The sequence below is a fragment of the Mesoplodon bidens genome (genome assembly GCF_964165515.1).
Source record: "Mesoplodon bidens genome assembly, chromosome: 11".
Taxonomy (NCBI): domain Eukaryota; kingdom Metazoa; phylum Chordata; class Mammalia; order Artiodactyla; family Ziphiidae; genus Mesoplodon; species Mesoplodon bidens.
The window spans coordinates 86,952,373-86,972,824 of record NC_138167.1 but is presented as its reverse complement, the minus strand read 5'-3'; the positions used below and the strand labels follow the sequence as shown (position 1 = coordinate 86,972,824).

Genomic DNA, 20,452 nt, shown 5'->3' with positions numbered 1-20,452 from the left:
AATGCCTATATTATTATCATACATTTCAGAAAGATCAACTTTTTCTAGAAGGTACTCCTCAACTTCTTCCCTACTGTGATTTTCATATCATTGTTTATGTTTTCCATTTTGTATATTTTATTTTTCTCACAGGCACAGAAATATGCCAAGTAACTAGTCAGTTTAGGAAAGGTCTAAAATGAGTTGGCAGGTCTTTAAGATGATAAAATATTTTTCAAATACTGAAGCTATGTGTATTATTATGGTTATTTGCATGTTGTGGTTATAATGAGTATTTTTCCACAAAGCCATTATAATTTTCAAATATTTTTATTCTTTTCTTCATTTTATTTAATGAATTTGAAAAAAGAAACATGTTTTAGTGAAAAAAAAGGAGAGAAAAGTTTAATTAAAAACATTTAAATCTTGGCAATATACCTAAAATTTTAATTTTTAATTTTTATTATATGATTAATTTAAAATTATAGAGGATATGAATCCCTAAAACTTGCAAATTACATGTGATATATAAGAATATCTGTGAAATATTTTCTATCTTTTAGTTTTGCTCCTTCTGTACATCTTTTAGTTTATTCCTGATTCATCTCGTGTTTTCTTAGATTACTAAGTTGCTATCATATATTAAAACTTTTAGCTGTATTTTATGTAATTATATCATCTTTCAGAACACATTTTGAAAGTATCGTGCTGAGTTTTCTTTTGGAAGAGAACGGTAAGAATTGTTTTGTTATAGCAGGCATCATAACGCTGACCATTATCTGAAATTAGACAAGATTCCCAATAGGCAAACGAGGTAGGCATATGTAGGCTTGAGGAGTTTTGCTGAGATTGATAGGGTTTCCATCCAATCGAATATCCTCTAATGCCTTACGAATATAAGTCAAATTTTTAATATTGCAGAAGGTATCTTCACGCATCTCCAGAATGTTGTTATTCTAAAAAAGATTAAAATAAATGATTAGACATGATATAACATATTCTTAGTATTGATTAATAATATAGTGCATTTTGCTTCACCCCTGTTTTTACCCTTTCATTCCTTCTCTCATCCAAAAATGCACGTTATGTGATTATTATACATCAAGCACTTACTAAACAGTGGGGATAAATCACTTAACATAATACACAAGTACGGAGCTTGTACTTCAGTAATGGGAATATACAATAAGGAGGTGAAAAAACAAATTTAAAGAAAACAAGTTATTTCCAAAAACGATGTGAACTCAGAAGAAAGGATGGTGACTGTGACAAGTTATCTTAAGAGGCAACAGTGGAGCTGAGCATGGAGTGACAAGGAGACATGGGCATGGAAAGAGCTGAGGCAAGAATATCCCAGGAAGAGAGAACACCAAGTTCCAATTCTGAGTAATTAGTATGGAAAGTTTAAGAATGGGAAAAAAAAGTCAACATGGCTGAAGTGAAGTGAGGGAGAGAGTGAGCAAATGTCAGGAAGATATAGATCTGGGCAGGGCCCAGAACTAGATTTTTTTTTTTTTTTTTTTTGGCCGTATGCAGGCCTCACTGTTGTGGCCTCTCCCGTTGCGGAGCACAGGCTCTGGACGCGCAGGCTCAGCGGCCATGGCTCACGGGCCCAGCCGCTCCGTGGCATGTGGGATCTTCCCAGACCGGGGCACGAACCTGTGTCCCCTGCATTGGCAGGCGGACTGTCAACCACTATGCCACCAGGGAAGCCCTAGATTTTTAAAAATAGCTTTATTGAGTACATTTCACATACCATAAAATTTGCCCATTTTAAGTGTACAGTTCAGTGGTTTTCAGTATAGTCACAGACTTGTATAAGGACCACAACAGTTTAATTTCAGAGCATTTTAAACATCCCCCAAAGAAACCCCATAGATATTAGAAATAACTCCCCATTTTCCCCAACCTCTAGCCCCTGACAACTTCTATACTACCTTCTGTTTCTGTGGATTTTCCTATTCTAGACATTTCACAAAGGGAATCAAACAATATATCATCTTTTGTGACTAGGTTCTTCCTCTCAGAATTGTATTTTCAAGATTCATACATGCTGCAGCATGTATCAGTACTTTTTCTTTTATCGCTCAATAATATTCTGCTCTATAGATATGCCACATTTTTGTTTATTCATTTATCAGATAATGGGAATTTGGATTGTTTCCACTTTTTGGCTCTCATGCATAATGCTTCTATGAACATTTGTGTACAAATTTTGTGTGGACATATGTTTTCAGTTCTCGCATATGTACGTAGGAGTTGAATTGCTGTGTGATATGATAACTCTATGTTTCATATTCTGAGGAAGTATTAAATTGCTTTTTAAAATAGCTGCACTCTTTTACACCTCTACCAGCAATGTATGAGGGTTCCATTTTTCTCTGCATCCTAAGCAACACTTGCAATTGTCTGTCTGTTTTATTTTAGCCAACCAAGTGGGTGTAAAGTGGTATCCCATTGTGGTTTAGTTCATTGCTAGCATAGAAATACAATTGATATTTTATGTTGATTTTATAACCTTCCACATTGCTGAACTCATTTATTAGTTCAAATAATTTAATACATTACTTGTGAGTTTCTATATAAAATATTTGTAGATCAATTTGGGGGGTATTTCCATCTTAATATTAAGACTTCCAAACCATGAATATGGGGATATCTTTCCTTTATTTAGCTTTCTTTCCCCCCAGGTTTATTGAGGTATCTTTGACAAATAAAACTGTAGAATTTAAGGGGTACAGCATTATGTTTTGATTTATATATACATTGTGAAATGGTTACCACAATCAAGCTAATTAACATTTCCATCACCTTACATAGTTACCTTTTGTGTATGTGTCTGGTGAGAACACTAGATATCTACTCTCAACAAATTTCAAGTATACAGTATAGTGTTATTAACTACAGTCACCATGCTGTATGGTACACCTCCGGAACTTATTTATTGTGAATAACTAAAACTTTATACCCTTTGACCAACATCTCCCTATATCCCCCACCCCCCAGTCCCTGGTAACCACCATTCTATGAGCTTGACTTTTTTAGATTTTACACATGGGAGAGATCATATAATATTTTTCTTTCTATAGCTGACTTATTTCATTTATTTCTCCAGGCTCATCCATGTTATTGCAAATGGCAGGATTTCCTTCTTTTCTCAGGCTTAATAATATTCCATTGTATACATAGACCACAATTTCTTTATCCATTCATCCATTGACAGACATTTAGGTTGTTTCCATATCTTGGCTATTGTGAAAAGTGACACCATGAACATGGAAGTGCAGATAACTTGAAGATACTTATTTCATTTCCCTTGGACATATACCCAGAAGTGGGATTGTTGAATCATATGGTAGTTCTGTTTTTAATTTTTTTTGAAGGAACATCACACTGTTTCCCACATCTGTATCACCTTACATTCCCACCAACAGTGTACAAAGGTCACCTTTTCTCCACATCCTTGCCAACACTTAACTTTGGTCTTTTTGATAATAGCCCTTCTAACAGGTGTGAGGTGACATCTCTTTGTGGTTTTGATTTGTATTTCCCTGATGATTGGTCTTGTTGAACTCCTTTTCACATACTTATTGGCCATTTGTATGTTTTCTTTAGAGAAATGTCTAATGAACTCCTTTGCCAATATTTTAATTAGCTTATTTGTTTTTTCCTGTTGAGTTGTTTGAGTTCTGTATATATTTTAGATATTAACCCCTTCTCAAATGTATGATTTGCAAATATTTTCTCCCATTCCATAGGTTATCTCTTCTCCCTGTTAATTGTTTCCTTTGCTGTGCAGAAGTCTTTCAACAATATGTCATAGTTTTCAGTATACAAATTTTGCATTCTTTTATTAATATTGTTCTTAGGTAATTTATTATTTTGTGACTATTATAAATAAGCTTGTTTCCTTAATTTTATTTTCAGATTTTTCATTTCTAGTATATACATATACATTAGTATTTATATATTGATTTTATAAACTGTCATATTGATGAACTAATTTATTAGATTTCTATTCTGATCCATGGCTTATTAATGAAGGTGTTGTTTAATACCTACGTATTTGTGAATTTCCCGTTTTCTTTGTTGTTGATTTTTATTTTAATTTCATTGTAATCAGAAAAATACTTTGTATGATTTCAATTCTTTTCAGTTTGTTGAGGCCTGTTTTGTGGCTTCGTATATTGTATATCCTGGAGATGTTCCTTGTCACTTGAGAAGAATGTATATTTGCTGTTGTTGGATTGAATGTTATATAGATGACTGTTAGGGCTAGTTGGTATATAATGTTGCTCAAGTCTTGTGTTTCTTTGTTCATCTTATGGCTAGTTGTTCTATCCACTATTAAAAGTGGAGTATTGAGGAACCCAATTATTATTGTTGAATTGTCTCTTTCCCCGTGTAATTCCGATAGTGTAGTCTTTATAAATTCTGAGGCTCTATTGTTAGGTGCACATGTGTTTATAAGCATTACATCTTTCTGATAGAATGACTCTCTATTATTACAAAGTGCCCATGAGGAATAATACAGATTTAGTGCCTATGCACTGTACTATTTTCTTTGCTAGGTAATAGATAGACGTTGTTAATAATTATCATGCCTCACCTTTAAGTGATACTTATCATGTATCAGTAAATGCAGTACCCACTTTATAAACTAAAACTGAGATGCAGGGAGGTTTAGATATTTGTCCAATCATTACATAGTGTCAAGTAGAATTTCAGCCCAGGGAGTCTGATTTTGCCAGAGTTGTCATTCTTAATTACTATACCATATGTTGAAAAACATTTTTCAAATGAATCAAAAAAGGAGATTTTTATATGAGCATTAAAAATGAATATAAAATGAAGATAATTTAAATTAACAACAGCTTTATACTGGATATTGGTGAGGTGATTGTGAAAGAGAAATATTTTAAAAGGTTCACTTAATGCCTTTCTAAACCTTAGAATAGGGACTGTAAAGCCAATTACTTCAAAAAAATCTTATATTGTATACACAAGCACATTCAGTTTAAATATAACATCAGAGACCTGGTTACTCTGTAGAAGTCAATATCATCAAAGACAATAATAATAAAATTTAATTCAGAATTGGAAAAAAAGTTCCAAAATTTCCCTGAGGATGCCCTTGAAAATCCTCTTCTAAGCCTAAGCAAGGCAAGAAATCCTCATATTTATAGAAATTCACCCCCAGAAAAAGAGAGACCAAGAGAGAGCCATAGAGAAACAGGACAAGCACCAGAAAGGGAATACATATTAAGGAAGTTAACACAGCCAGAAAAACTCTCAAAAGTGACAGACTCAGACAAGACACATAGACAGATATTCACAAAAAGACACCAAAAAGAAGTATGGAAAGATATAAATAGGAATAAAATAAAATTCACAGAGGTAAATACTTACAGGATCCACAGAGAAAAAAAGAATCAAACTTGCTCTCCCATAGCAAAATCACTTCTTGTGATGGTCTATACTTTATTTTTTGCTAAAAGATTGTAATATTACACCATGATATCGTGTCTTTGAGCGCATAATGGTTGTCTTCCCTACAGATTTATTCCACAGATGAAATTATTACATTGATTACAGCTGTAGAACAAAAGTTACTCATCTGAAATAAATAATTTATCTTTCTTTGTTTCAATAACCAAAAACATTTGTTTTAATTGATCATATTTTAATATATTTAGAAAATATTAGATCATAACATTTTGAAAATGTGTTTTCACTCATTATTTCAGAGATAAAATGTAGCTTAAAGGGCTTTAAAATAATGCAAGCTTTCAAATATGTTTGTTTAGAAAAATCTTCATTTTCTTAATCCAGAGAGATGGAAGTCTGTCATCTCTCAGCAGATAGGAATGCCCTAGGATTGAATTTTCCTCAGTTACATGGAACCTAAAATCAAGAGCTAAAACGGACATTTTTCCCCCCTGAAAGCTAGAAATCAAATTAGATTTTTCTTGCCCTCTTTTTCTCTTCCATTTCTAATCTTTACACATTTCTTCAGCAGATGAGGCTCTTATTTTTTTTAAAGAAGCTTTATATGTCAAAAAGATGCATTATGACTTGGCAAAGAATGAAAATAAAGACTAAAGTTATCAGAAGTAAATCAGTAGAGATAAGAGTCATGAATGTACAATTACCTTGTACTCAGATTGAGAGAGAGAATGAATTAAAGACAGGAGAAAAAAAAAAAAGAAAAATTGTCACAGTGTATCAACATGCCATTATAAACAGGTTTTGCATCCCACCTTCACCTGTTTGCTTCTGTTTTCCATGAAGGTGTTGGGGATAACTTACTAGTAGTAGAAGCCTACCTGGAGGTGAAGTGCCCGTAGATTTTCTGGGAGTGGCAGAGGGATGTGTTCCAGGTTGTTATCGGAGAGGTAGAGATGATGGAGATCATACATATCCTGTAAACATTCCAAATGTAGGGTCTTAATTAAAAATTAGTGGTGCTACAGTTGTATTTTTAATTCCCCGTCTGTGAAACTATTTGTGAAGTAATACATGCCTGTTCAGGTCTTGTTTTGTAAAATTGAGGCAAATTAGTTTTCTATGTTACTGGACAATTCAAATGAGTTTTGGAAGAATTGATAGCAAGCAAATATCTCTCTATGCAAATGAAACATGTTTCTCAATCTCTAGGCAGAAGCTTCCTTTGCCCACTCTAACCTTCTCTATTTAAGCAAGGCAGCGACTTCCCACTTAAGACACTCTGCAATAGGATTTTGAGGATTTTGGTGAGACATAGCAAGAATTTCCTTCATGTTACAGGAATGGAGAAATGAAAAGTTCTCCCCAACAAAATCCTGCTCGCTCCAGCCCAAGTACCAGGTAAAGGGCAGCCTAGCAAGACAGAATAAGTTTAGACAATAACAGGTCCACTCTAGCCAAACATCACAGGACAAACTGTGACTCACTACCACCCATGCCAACAAAATCTGAGTGGAGAGACTAGATTTCGACCTTTGCCAGGCTCTAATGAGGTGCCCTAACTTCCTGGCCCACCAGGGTGGTGTCACAGGAGGGCTAGTGGAGAGACAGGGTTTCCACCATTGCTCAGTGCTAACGGGTCCACATAAACCCCCTGTAGCCTCCATGGAAGTCATGTGATGTCCCTTCAAACAGTAGTTTAAATTTATTTGTTCAACATATATTTAGAGGAGCAGCATGAATGGAGTAAGAGTGGGTAAGAAAGCCAATCTGGTTACTATTCTCAGATTCTATGCTGTTATTCCAAGCAAGTCACTCTAACCCCAAACTTGTTTCCTTCACTTAAAAAACAAAATGCGTAATTAACTGAATCCATTCTCCTTACAAAATAATTTAGAAGGTTTCTACCCTCAAAGGCACCACCCACACTCTGTACAAGTAGTTGTCCTTCCAACCACATAAGATACTCTTGTTAAGTGGCGTTTTTGGTAACTACAACTCATCCAGCTTACAGCATTTCCAGGTGCAGTTTATAGAGTGGTGCTTCAGATAGCCACGCACTTCTTATTCCAGCTCTGCTTTCTGTTCTTGGTGTTTGAGCAGCCTCAGAATGTACCAGAACACAGTATTTCCCCAGAGCATGATACATAATGTTGTATAGTTTATTTTAGGAGTTAAAAGTCTCATCAAATTGATACCCTTTGTGGAAGTAAAAAGGCTAGTCATTGATAGCAAAGGGAATGGGAAGGTGAAAGTCTTTCATATTTATACTTAAAACTCACTTTAAAGGCTTCTTGCTTTATTCCTTTCCTTCCAAGTCTATTGTTGCTAATATCAATAAATGTTAAAGTGGTTGGCAATTCTGGGAGCTGCCTTATCTTGTTGTCACGCAGGACGAGCTCTCGGAGTTGAGGCAGCTTTCTGAATGCATCTTCATCAATCTCAGATATTAAATTTGATGTCAGATCAATCCTTCTTAGATCATCTGGAAAAAAAAATGAGGGAAGTAGTTAAATATTCTTGAATATGTTCTGCTCACATAAAAATAGGAATATAAATTTTCCCATATACAAGCAAATATAAATATGAATTTAATTAGCAATGGACAATTAATGAAACAATTATTTCTAACAACTTTATAAAAATTTAATTGTTTCCCCAAAATACTATTCATATTTATGCTCTTATAAGGAAGTGTAATTTTAGGAAAGAAATCGACTCATTATATTTAACTGGTCTTTTCCCTATATTCTTCATAAACTTTGTCTGGATTTTCTATTTAAAGCATTTTTCTCACTGATGGCAGATTGTTGTATTTTCTAATAGTAATAGATGCATTAGCATTAAAATGCAAAGGCATTAAAAAGAAACTTTCGAATGATTAAAACACTTAATGAAGACAAGTACCAAAATTCTTCAAAGGTGACAACAATTATAAAGTCAGAATTTAGGTTTGCATTCATCAATCATAAAGCAATTGTGCTTTACTGGAAGTCTATTCAAACAAGCCAGATCCTAGTAAATATATGACCATGACTTTCTACTCTTATTGTTACAACATGATCATGAGCTTTAACCTATAAAATAGAATTATTTGTGATTTTTCTTTAGTTGAAAATAGTTGGAGAATATCAACAACTATATAGTTTCATAAGAACCTTTAATCATCATTTTTTCTTATCATAAAACAAACCTTCAAACGTAAAAATAATTGATTTGAGTCATATTTTGATATTCAAGTTTCATTTTCAGTACCAGCATTTCACAGTGCAAACATTTTAGGAAAAGTCTGTGAAGAGAAGGATATTAGTGCCACCATCCTTACTTAGGCTTGCAAAATCGTTTCTGTTGATCTTTTTAATTCTGTTAAAGCGGGAATAGAAATAAGCAGTGTTCTTGGGCAGCGGAGGAATAGCATCAAGTTCATGGTCATCACAGTATACAGTGGTACTTATACAAGTACACAGAAGGCAGGTTGGAAAGTCTAAAAGAAAGAGGCAAACAATATATGTAAGCAACAAAAGCAACTTCTAACAAATTATGTGATTACAAATATTTATTAAACAAGATTCGAGTCTCATACAGACTATTCTGGCATATTTAATATTTTCTCATATAGTTTTCTTTAAATGGAATATTAAAGTCAAATATACCAACTAAGGCTACTCCAATAGCCTTAGTATAATAATAGTATAATAATATATAATAATTAGTATATTCTTTGTAATGCTTTAAAATTTTATTTTAAATTACTGAGTGAATATTGCATGGTTGTTGCTCTTATATTTACTGGAAATTCTATTTTCAAATGTAAACATTAAGATTGTGGTTTTTATAAATTTAAAACATCACATGTAATATTTTTATTAGGTCTTTCATTCAATATTTAAACAACCCACTGAAACAAAATCAAGAAAAAGATAGGGTAATAATCATTAATATTAATTCACTCAATGTGCATTTATTAAATCTTTTCTTTGTAAATGGCACTGTGCTAGCTGATGAAACGGGTGAGCCAAAGAGACAGTTCTGTTTTATAATCTGCTGTGTAAGATGAATGTTAATCACACAAATAAATAAAATGATGACTGTGGTAAATGTCAAGAAATATCATAGGAGCATAAACTACAGGAATTTGATTTAGTCTGAGAATCATCGTTTTCTGAGGAGGTGATAATTGAGTTGAACTCTGCAGGAAGAACAAGACTTGATTATGCAGGTGAGAGGGAAGAGCATGCAGGCAGAGGAAGCAGCAGGTGCCAAGTCCCTTCACTTGGGAGGAACCAAAAGATGGTCCCTGTAGCTACAGCACAGCGAGCATTGCAGTGTTTAAGACATAATACACACGGGCCTTATAGGCTGTGGTACAGGTTTTGTTCCTTATCCTAAGGATGGGCAGGGGTACTACATGATCAGATTTGCATGTTAAGATGTCACGCTGATTGAAGGTAAGCTGGAAGACTGAGGGAGGGCCAGTAGACAGAGAGGAGATGAGTTATCTGGATAAAAGATGATGGTTGCTTGGCTAGGATAATAGTGATAGAAAAGACAACAGATCCAAAAGAGTTGTCAGGCTGGACTATATCTCCACTTATTAATCTAATTTTTTCTATCACCCCCGTACATACACACTCCTACCCGTCCTTCACACTCTGTTTATTGGTCATGTAGAGGCCAGTGAGCTTCAAGGGAGATAGAGAAGCAATGGCCAGAAGAAAAGAAGGACAATAGGATGGACGATGTTACGGAGGCCAAGTGGAGAGATAGTTTGAAGGAATAGGGAATAGAAAATAATCTAAGCCTCCTGAGATGCCAGTTAGGGACTGAAAAATGTCTCTTGGATTGGTTACTGTGGGGATTATAGGAAACTTTAGTAAACACTGTGGAGTGATGAGGCGGGAAGCTGGATTACAGCCACTGAAGGAGGAAGTTAGAGGTGAGGAAATAGTTACAGCACATACAAACAATGCTACTGAGATGTTTGACTGTAAAGAAAAAGGAAAGAAAGATGGTGATAACTATAAGAAGACATATTTGTGGTGTGTATGATGAGGAAATGGACTAAAGTGGGAGAGATTTGAAGAAAAGAATCCAGAGGAAGAGAGACAATGTATAAAGGATCCTGAGAGGGCAGCAGGAAATGGGACTCAAAACACAATGGGAAGAATGAAGATTTCAGTTTAATTTAAAATCTGTGGTGTGAAGGACGCATCTGTGAAACCACGGTTCCTAGCTCAATCCCTGTATGTATCATTTAGTTCATTGAGAGAAAGTTTGTTCTATAATTTGTCAGATTTCCTAGTTGCTTCTGGTCACTAGTCATACCCTGGAAAAATTATGAACTAACTTAATGTAATTCTACCACTGTTACTGGAAAAAGAGTGCAAAATTCTGATAATAAATCATAGGTGTAGTAGGGGAAAAAAAACACAGTCGGAAGAATTTACATCTCACATGTGGAAGGACAGACAGTTGTTCCTCTGTTGTAATAGGAGGAGATGCATGGATGTAGATGTAGGTAAATTATATGTCTGCAAACAGAAAGACCAAGGAACTGCTGACCGGAAGACTGCATTTTCTTTATGAAAGAGGAGGCTAAGCTCTCTGATGAGTTTGAGGGGTTTAGGGAGGAGGAGAAAAAATTTGAGACGTGAGATGGATGGGGAAAGTGCACTAGCCATGAGAGATAGAAGAAGAAAGTGATGGAAGACTTTCTTGGGATTGCTCAGTGTCAATTCATCCCCGTTTAGCTGAGACTTTGCTAGTTTTAGCACTGGAAACCCCCGGTCTTGGGATCCCTTCACTCCAGGCAAATCGGGACATTTGGTTGCCTTCGTTGAAGGAGCCATTTGTGGTTTGAGATCAAGAACTAGTAATGCACCTACTAAGGTCTTATTACTGTTGTTAAATAGAAAAAAATCACTTATAATAACAACTTCAGGAATGAAAACTATTTTAGGAATGTAAATCTAGGAAAAAATTTTAAGGGAGAGTTATGCAATATTTAATACTTGCTAATTTTTCTAATCACTGTAAAGGAATATTTGCTACTTATCACAGTTTTTAGAAAGTAAAGCATTTTGTTCTTCTGTATATTCATGGTCATGCTAGTTTAATAATCACTTAGGATAATTATATATAGTCACACCAGTTATTATTTAATTCTAGTTTTTTCCACTCATAACTCAAGCCTACTTTATGTGGCTTCAGAACACTATTTCTAGAAATTGACATTCATAGTAACAAATAATATTTTGATTTTTAATGTTTTAAATATTTCCAAACTATTTGCCTTTGATAAATTTATAAGATTTAAATTTAATTTTAAAGTTTAGAATTTTGAGAGATGCTTCCTCTTTGGAAAGTAAAATGTGAATCAAAATTTTAACTTCATTACTTATTCTCAGACTCCTTTAGAAACAGAAAGTTTTTTTAAGTCATAATTTTTCTTATACTGTTTCAAAACTGACATTATTGAGCCATAAGTTTTACTAAAGCTTTTAAAACGATTGGACATTCTGCTCTTCTGTTGTTCCCGGCTCATTAAGTAATGATGCCAGATCAGTCAACTTTTGAAAGATCTGAAATTACTTAAAAGTAATGATGTTCTAGAGATATTTAATTTCCATATTTTGAGGACTTTCTGCTGGATACGTACATCTCCTTCTCACTGTGTGTGCATCTCCCCGGTTCTGTCTGTAGCGTGTTCTGCTTCCTCATAGAAAGTTGACTATGTGGAAAGAATATGGCGTCTTCATTAAAGAAAGGACCTAGTGGCCTCTGTTTTCATGCCAGCGCCCCTACGTACCACTTCCATGACTTTGGACAACTTTTATAGTATTTTGGAATTTTAGTTTTCCTATTTATAAAGCGAAGGTAATAGTAACTAGTACTTACTTAGTATGGTTGTATCTCTTCAAAGAGCTAATGTACATAAAACACTTTAGTGGCTGCCGTATAGGCAGCGTTTCACAAAAGACAACTTTTTTACACTACTTATTGGTGAACAGTTAAAAACTCACCGAAGCAGAGGGTAGATTGGTGGTTACCAGGGACTGGAAGGAGGGGGAAAGAGACAGCTGTTCAACAGGTATAAAGTTTCAGTTACGTAAGATGAATTAAGTTCTAGACATTTGCTTATAACACAGTGCCTATAGTTAACAATGCTGTATTGCACACTGAAAAGTTTGTTGAGAGTAAACAAAAAAGATATACTCTTCTATCAAGAATAGAGTATTGAGGGCTTCCCTGGTGGCGCAGTAGTTGGGAGTCCGCCTGCCGATGCAGGGGACACGGGTTTGTGCCCCGGTCCGGGAAGATCCCACATGCCGCGGAGCGGCTGGGCCCGTGAGCCATGGCCGCTGAGCCTGCGCATCCGGAGCCTGTGCTCCGCAACGGGAGAGACCACAACAGTGAGAGGCTCGCGTACCACCAAAAAAAAAAAAAAAAAAAAAAAAAAAGAATAGAGTATTGAGAATAACTAACATTTATGATGTTTACTGTGGGCCAGGCACTAACTTCATTCAATTAATCCTTACAACAACTCTATGAGGTAAGATCTATTATTTATTATCCCATTTTTTAGATGAGGAAACAAAGGCAAAAAAATATTGAATGCTTTGCTCCAGACTGTATATCTAGCAGAGTCTCAAAGCTGGGATTTGAATGCCCTCTCCTCTCTTCTGTTCTCTCAGTGTGTTCTGTACAAACTTTTCTTATATTACCTATAACACATTACTGTCTCTAAGTTGGTTTACATGTCTGTCTCTCTGTACTAGACAGAAATATCTGTGAAAACAGTAGTCATTTTAAGGTAAGTCTTGTATCTCCAGAATTTCTAGTACAGAGACTCTAGATACTAACCAAACCTTTGCAATGGGAACTCTGTACCCCCTCACAACACCATTCTCCGTGTGTGTAAAAGTGTTCTGGTGTGAGTCCACTTGAACAGCCCCCAAGGTTGACACTGACAAATTCTAACATGAAATACCGACAAATCATAGAATCAGGTTCAGCACCAGGAATTCCTTCTCATGACCTAAATAAAAGGCCATGGTTTACATCAACTTCAGGCCCTACGAGATGGAGTCCGATGTTATGAAATACTTTCTTCTCTTTTCCTTTTCCTGCTGCTTCCCAGGACTGAGTGAAAAGAAGCCTGTTTTCCAGTAAGTACACAGACAAGAATCAGAACAGGCTTGCTTCAAACCCAGTGTGTGAACCTGATAGCTATGTGATCTCTGGAAAGTTCCTGTGCTTTCTGAGCTAGTTTCCTTGGTAATAATGAAAAAAATTAATACTAATACCTTCACAAGGAGGTTGCAATAGTCAAACGAGATAATGTCAAGTGCTGAGCATTATGGCCCACAGAAAGCATGTGCTCAGTCAATGTAAAATATTATTACTATCATCACCATCATCATTATCATCATCATCATCCATCATCACTTGATCTGGAACTGCTGGGGCCTGATCTCTCAGACACGGATTCTGATCTTGCTGATAGTGTATCGTTTGTTCTAGAAATGCATTCCACCACAAAGCTTTCTGAGTAATGATGCCAGACAAGTATTTTGACCCCAAATCTTTGGTTATTTGATCATTTCCATCATGCCAAAGCAGAATTATTAAAACAGCTTTATATTTTAATACAAAATACAGGTATATCTCCTGCTTCAAACGTAGCCTATAACAAAGTTTACTCCTTGGGTCATGGGGGCTCCCTGCAGAGTTGGAGCTTGTCAGTTTTGAGGAATGAACAAGTGGACTTCATTACAATCCAGCTTTGATGGACCTGACCTTCATTGGTGTGTGGGCCCAGAACCCCAGGGAATTCAGGCTCCTGTGGAGAAGAGCCATCAATCAGCCTGGGGGTGGACTCCTCTTCCTCTTCCTCTTCAGCCTCCTTTGGCTGTGGTGGCGGGGTGCGGAGCTCTCTGTTCCCCCAAGGTATCGCTGTCGCTATTTCGATCTGAAGAAGAAGCAGAATTTCATCAGGCAACCTTCTCAATCACCCTCTGTGGCAGTTACACAAATTTAAAATGTATCCATCTTTGCCGCAAGAGGTCGCTGGTGTTCTGAAGTTGAACAAGGTGGGACGCCTGCTTGCCTGGGAAGGTACATGCGGTTCCAGTTACTGTTACTGTTTTTAATTAATTTTGTTTCTCAAATCTTAGTAATAGTTTCCAATGCCTTTTAAATTTTGGTCTTACTGCTCTTCACAACATTAAAAATAACCTCGTTTATTGTTTTCTAAATACCTACTATTGCAAGAATATGTTACTGTTGTGAAAGATTCAAATCAATCCAGAAGTGTGCAGAGTAAAATCCAAAGTCCCCTTCATCCTGCAGCCCCAGTTCTACTCCTCTGGTAGACAATAACCAATAAGAAATTGATGTGTGTTTTCAAGTCCTTTTTTTTTTTTCTTTGCGGTACGCGGGCCTCTCACTGTTATGGCCTCTCCCGTTGCGGAGCACAGGCTCAGGACGCGCAGGCTCAGCGGCCATGGCTCACGGGCTCAGCCGCTCTGCGGCATGTGGGATCTTCCCGGACCGGGGCACGAACCCGTGTCCCCTGTATTGGCAGGCGGACTGTCAACCACTGCGCCACCAGGGAAGCCCTCAAGTCCTTTTAATCCTTGGTTTTCTAGATTCGAATATTCTGTTCCTTTACAATGACTTACACTTCCTCCAATTGCATTTTTAGTGAAAAGTATCCTTTGTACTAAAATAAAATATAGGGAGACAAGAAAACTACATGATTTGATTATGGAATGCTATTTCTCATATATTTTCACTATTATTTGAATAACAAATTTTACCAATAATATTTGGGTATTAAAATTGACCTTTTTGAGAGCTTTGACAATAGGAGGCACTTTTATAAAATTTAAAAAGCTTCTCAAAGGTTTTTTTCGTGGCTTCTATTTTAGATTACACTTGCTTTTCTCTTCTTACTTGCATATTTTATGTAGTGAGTTGTTGCTTCTAAGAACGCTGTTTGCATTTAAAACAACCAGTTACTCTCAACTTTCTTCCCTTATCTCAATGTCTGTTCCTTTGTATCCCTTAGTAAATCCCTACCTCCCTACCCTACATTCCTGCCGACCTTGTAACTTTGGGCAGGAAATCTGTTCAAGACAATTAGTTATCAACATGTAGGAACCACCCTTTGAGGCCTAGTTTTTTCATGGCATCCCAGAAATTCCAAATTCTCGCTTTATCACCTTGATATGGCCTCCTGATTCTTTCCATCCTTTATTTGGTTTCATTAAAAAAGCAAAACACACAAATTGCTTTCTAACTTATTTAATGTCAAAGTGATATGCAAGCTGTTACTTTCATGTGTACAATAAGTACATAATTAGGCTAGATATTTTCTGAATATTTTAGATGGATGTTTCCGTTAACCATAAAATTTTAAGATAGACTTATGATTTAATGTCACTTTTATACACTTGAATACATTCCTTCACAAATGAAAATTATCCTTTTAAGGAACGCTAAACTTTTTTTGTCAGTTTACTTTTCTGGATGTGTCTCCTTCTATGCTTCTGTAGTTTCTCCATTTCAGCCCTTTCTACATTGTATGGGATTGATTCCATCAGTTTTCTGCCAACCCAAGCCTACTTGATGGTACGCTTCGAGTTATGTCTTTTATCTTTGTACCTCAAGGCTGTAGCATAGTAGGTGATCAACAAGTACTTACTGAAAATAATAAAAAAATTTTGCTTGTCCAAAATAAATCTAATTCACAGCTCTATGCTTAATTTTAGAGATTTTGCCGAGAAAAAATCAACAAATGTATTAATGTGTTGAAAGCAAACCAAAAGCAAATTACAGTGTATTTGGTGCATTAGGAAGCCATACACGAAGATACTATAAAACGTGTCCAGAAATCTCTGCTTGAGAAGATTAGGCACACTTCCCTAAACAGAGAAACATACGGTTTCCATCTGCAGGGTCGGAAGGAGGCAGATTCAGAAGGAATGGATTTGCAGAGAGACCAAAAGGAGGCTCTGGGAAGAGCGGAAATTGAGACAGATCTTTCATGGAATGGAGGCAGCCTAAAGGGAGAAACACATTCCAGACACATTGCCTTGAATCTTTAGCTTTGTAGAAAAGTGTTTGCACATACTTTTTACAGATAATTGTTTTTCCACTGATTTGATGTGAAGCTGTAAGGTCTCACTTGTCATTCAATATAATGAGGCAAAATAACTTTTGTGTTTATCAAAAGCTGTTTTGTTTATGCGTACTTGCTAATAAAATGTGAATGTTGAGTAAATTTTAAGACCAAAGGAAAGGAATGTTTTTTCAGTTCAGCAAAATTACAGAACTGTAACCTCAAAGTACTGTGTCTGGAGAGCCTTTTGCATTGCAGACACCTTTTATTCTCACATTGAATAGAAGTGATTTAGGCTTCTGTCGTCTTTTCCTCTTTAACAATTTTCATACCGTGATGTGAAGCTGTGAGGCCATGCACGGAGAGAAATGAGGCCAGGGAAACGTGACCACCTGGCTCTCCGTGTGGCAGACTTTTATGCTTATGCTGCAGAAACCTAAATTTGGGAATAAACACAAATGGCCAGAAAATATCCCTGCCCCCCTTTCTCAGGCTACAATTGGTAACACTCAGATGCAAACATATTTGAGCCTCTGATATAAATATTCATTCTTTTGGAGTTTTTCTCCACTCTTTTTCATTTTGCCTCCTTATTTTACTCTGACTTGCTCCCTACTGAATTGACTTTTTGATCTAATCATTATATTTCCCTAAAGTTTAAAAACACAATACAAGGTCACTCCCACATGTGACCTTGAGCTTAGTTATCACTGCACTTGCTTATCTTCTTGACCCAGTACCAGCAGAGTACATCTTTGAGTTGACTGTCTTCTCATTCTATTCTCTTGTTTACTGTCCTTTAGATGACTGATGCCATGGCGGACTGTGTTTAGAAGCACTTTCCGTGTCCACGAGAGAGGTATATCTCTACCAGGGATGACAAATGCATAGCGCATAGACAGTGATCTGGGTAGAGTGACGTCTCAGCAGACGTCAGGCTGGAGAGATAATAGTGCCAAGAGGAGTCCTCCACCCTGCCTCAGCCTCCACACCCAGCACAGACTTGACTCCACAGAAGCAACCCAGCACCTCAATGCAATCTCAGGAAAAACAGGGCTGAAATGACCCTGAGGTGTCTTAGATGAAGTTTCTGCTCCTGGAGAAATAAGGAATCTCAGTAGAAAGTGAGTCAGTTACAGTTCAGCAATATTTATATTGTTATTAATAATACTGCAAAAGATTTGAGACTTTTATTCTCCAATAGTCAGCAAAGTTGCCCATAGAAGAATCTTCCTATAAAAGTAGTCAGCACCATTTTAAGTGACAATAACATAAAGGGGGTGGTGGTGGATAAATTGGGAGATTGGGATTGACATATACACACTATATATAATAGATAACTAATAAGGACCTACTGTATAGCACAGGGAACTCTACTCAATACTCTGTAATGACCTATATGGGAAAATAATCTAAAAAAGAGTAGATATATGTATATGTATAACTGATTCACTTTGCTGGACACCTGAAACTAACACAACATTGTAAATCAACTATACTCCAATAAAAATGAACTTAAAAAAACAAAAAACAAATTTCAATCAAATCTCCATTTGTCCCTTAGCAAAAAGCACATATAAATGATCCATACAGCCATATTAACCATATTACTAATGTTAAGCCTCTTATTTATCTTAATTTCAGAGTAAAAATATGAAAAATTAGTATGTTCAGAAACAGCAGTCACACTTCTTCCTAACTCATTCACCACTGATTCCTTCAGCAGAGACCTCTTGTTGAGAATGCTGCTCACACGTGTTCAAAACAGTCACAAACCATTTGCTACTGTTAGGCATTGTGTTTGAATGAATAAAAACGAATGTATTTTGTTTTTTGATATTTTAATATTTTTTCATCTCTGCGTTTAATCTGCACTAAGTTTCCAGTGAGGAACTCGCTTCCCTGGTGGCACAGTGGTACAAAGGATACTTTTCACTAAAAATGCAATTGGAGGAAGTGTAAGTCATTGTAAAGGAACAGAATATTCGAACCTAGAAAACCAAGGATTAAAAGGACTTGAGGGCTTTGCTGGTGGCGCAGTGGTTGACAGTCCGCCTGCCGATGCCGGAGACGCGGGTTCGTGCCCCGGCCCGGGAAGATCCCACATTCCGCGGAGTGGCTGGGCCCGTGAGCCATGGCCGCTGAGGCTGCGCGTCTGGAGCCTGTGCTCCACAACGGGAGAGGCCACAACAGTGAGAGGCCCGCGTACCGCAAAAAAAAAAAAACCCGAAAATGTAATATATGTGTGATGGGAAGAATGCTATGAAAGAATTTGTTACTCAGATTTGATTCCTATCTTTATGAATGAGTGAAAGGATCACTAAATGAATAAGTGAATTTGTAAATGATGGAAGGTTCACCAGTCTTTATAATTGTCTAATCAACCAGACTGAATGTCTGTGCCAAACATTACACTTAAGTTGTGATCAACTGTCCATTTTACCCATCATTAATATTTTCTAAACACCTATAAATACCATTGTTTTTTTCTCCCTATTACCATCACCATAATCTAAGTTACTTTGTTCTCTTGCCTGAAATACAGTCATAGTCTACTTACAGGAAGTTGGGATCTCCTCTACTATATATTCAACCTTCAGCAAGAATAAACTCTTAAAAATACAAAATTGATCATGTCCACCCCTGTTTGAAAGCCTTCAGTGGCTTTTTATTGCTCGTGATAACCAACAGAACAATGGCCTTGAAGAAGCACTGCAACATATTGACTATGAGGAAGGATCCAGACTAGATGAGTTTAAATCTAGCCTCGCTGTTCAGGCAGTTACTTTACCTCCCTGGACTTCAGTTTCTTTATTTGTAAAATCCTGGTCTAAATACTGCAGCTGTGTTAGGATGAAAACGTTAATACACATAAAACACTTAGAATAATGTCAGACACGTAGTAAGTGCCATGGAAAGGTTTGCTATTATTATTAAAATAAATTTAAAACTCTGTGATTCACAGAGTCCTGCATGGTTTGCCCTTCAAGTGTCCTCTGCCTTCATCTCCTGCCAATTGTTCTCTTTTGCTGCACTGGCCATCTTTTGTTTCTTATACTCTCCATGTTCCTTTTGCTATAGGACATTTGCATGCACTAGTCATCTGCTTGGAACTCCCTCCACTCCCCAGCTTTTTTTCCCTTATTCTATTTTTAACAGCTTTATTGAAAGTCTAATTGCTATACAAAGAAATTCACATATTTAATGTGTACAGCATGATGAGTTTGGATATATGCAAACATCTGTGATGCCGTCATCACAATCAAGATATTAGATAATATCCACCACCTCCCGAAGTTGCCTTGTAATTGCTTATTTGCCCCTCATATCTAGTTCAGGTCTTACTTCCTCAAGGAAACATCTCATGATCTTTGTGACTTAGACAAACATGTTAGATGAGTGGCTCTCAGAGCTTTGTGTACTTCTATTGGCACATCCACCATTGATTTCATGGTAGATTTGTGTGTTTTTTTTTGGATTGTTGCAATTATTCCTTTTCTAAGATCTTTTGCAACATGACTTTTCAACTCCTGCAATCAAGAAGTAGAGGGTAATTTCTCATCTCCTGAATTTTGTATTTAGACTGGCCTCTTGATTTGCTTCAGTCAACAGAATGTATTGTTGTGTCAGTTTTGAGGGTCGTTCTCCAGAAATATTGCATGTTTTCATTTGCTCTCTAGGAACCCTGCCCAGTCATCATATGAACGAGCTGGCTCCAGCCTGTTGGAAAATGACAGAGCATATGGAGTACAGGAAAGCCATGTAAGCTGAGGCCAACCTAGTCCATCCATCCCTGAACCAACCCAACAGCTGGTTGGAGATATATGAGTGAGCCCAGTGCAAACTAGAAACATAGCACAGCCCAAATTGCTGAACTACAGAATTATGAGCTAAATAAATGGT

General features: G+C 36.5%; 1 protein-coding gene across 1 annotated transcript in view; it reads right to left on the bottom strand.

The window, feature by feature from the left end:
• Nucleotides 1-764: 764 nt before the first annotated feature.
• Nucleotides 765-20,452, bottom strand: part of EPYC (epiphycan) — a gene marked incomplete at both ends in the record, with an annotated part of 35,198 nt that continues 15,510 nt past the window's right edge. Inside the window, 5 exons of the mRNA XM_081249140.1 lie at nt 765-935; nt 6,306-6,401; nt 7,707-7,909; nt 8,750-8,908; nt 14,224-14,395. Coding sequence (XP_081105266.1) covers nt 765-935; nt 6,306-6,401; nt 7,707-7,909; nt 8,750-8,908; nt 14,224-14,395 — 801 coding nt within the window. The remainder of the gene's footprint in view (nt 936-6,305; nt 6,402-7,706; nt 7,910-8,749; nt 8,909-14,223; nt 14,396-20,452) is intronic.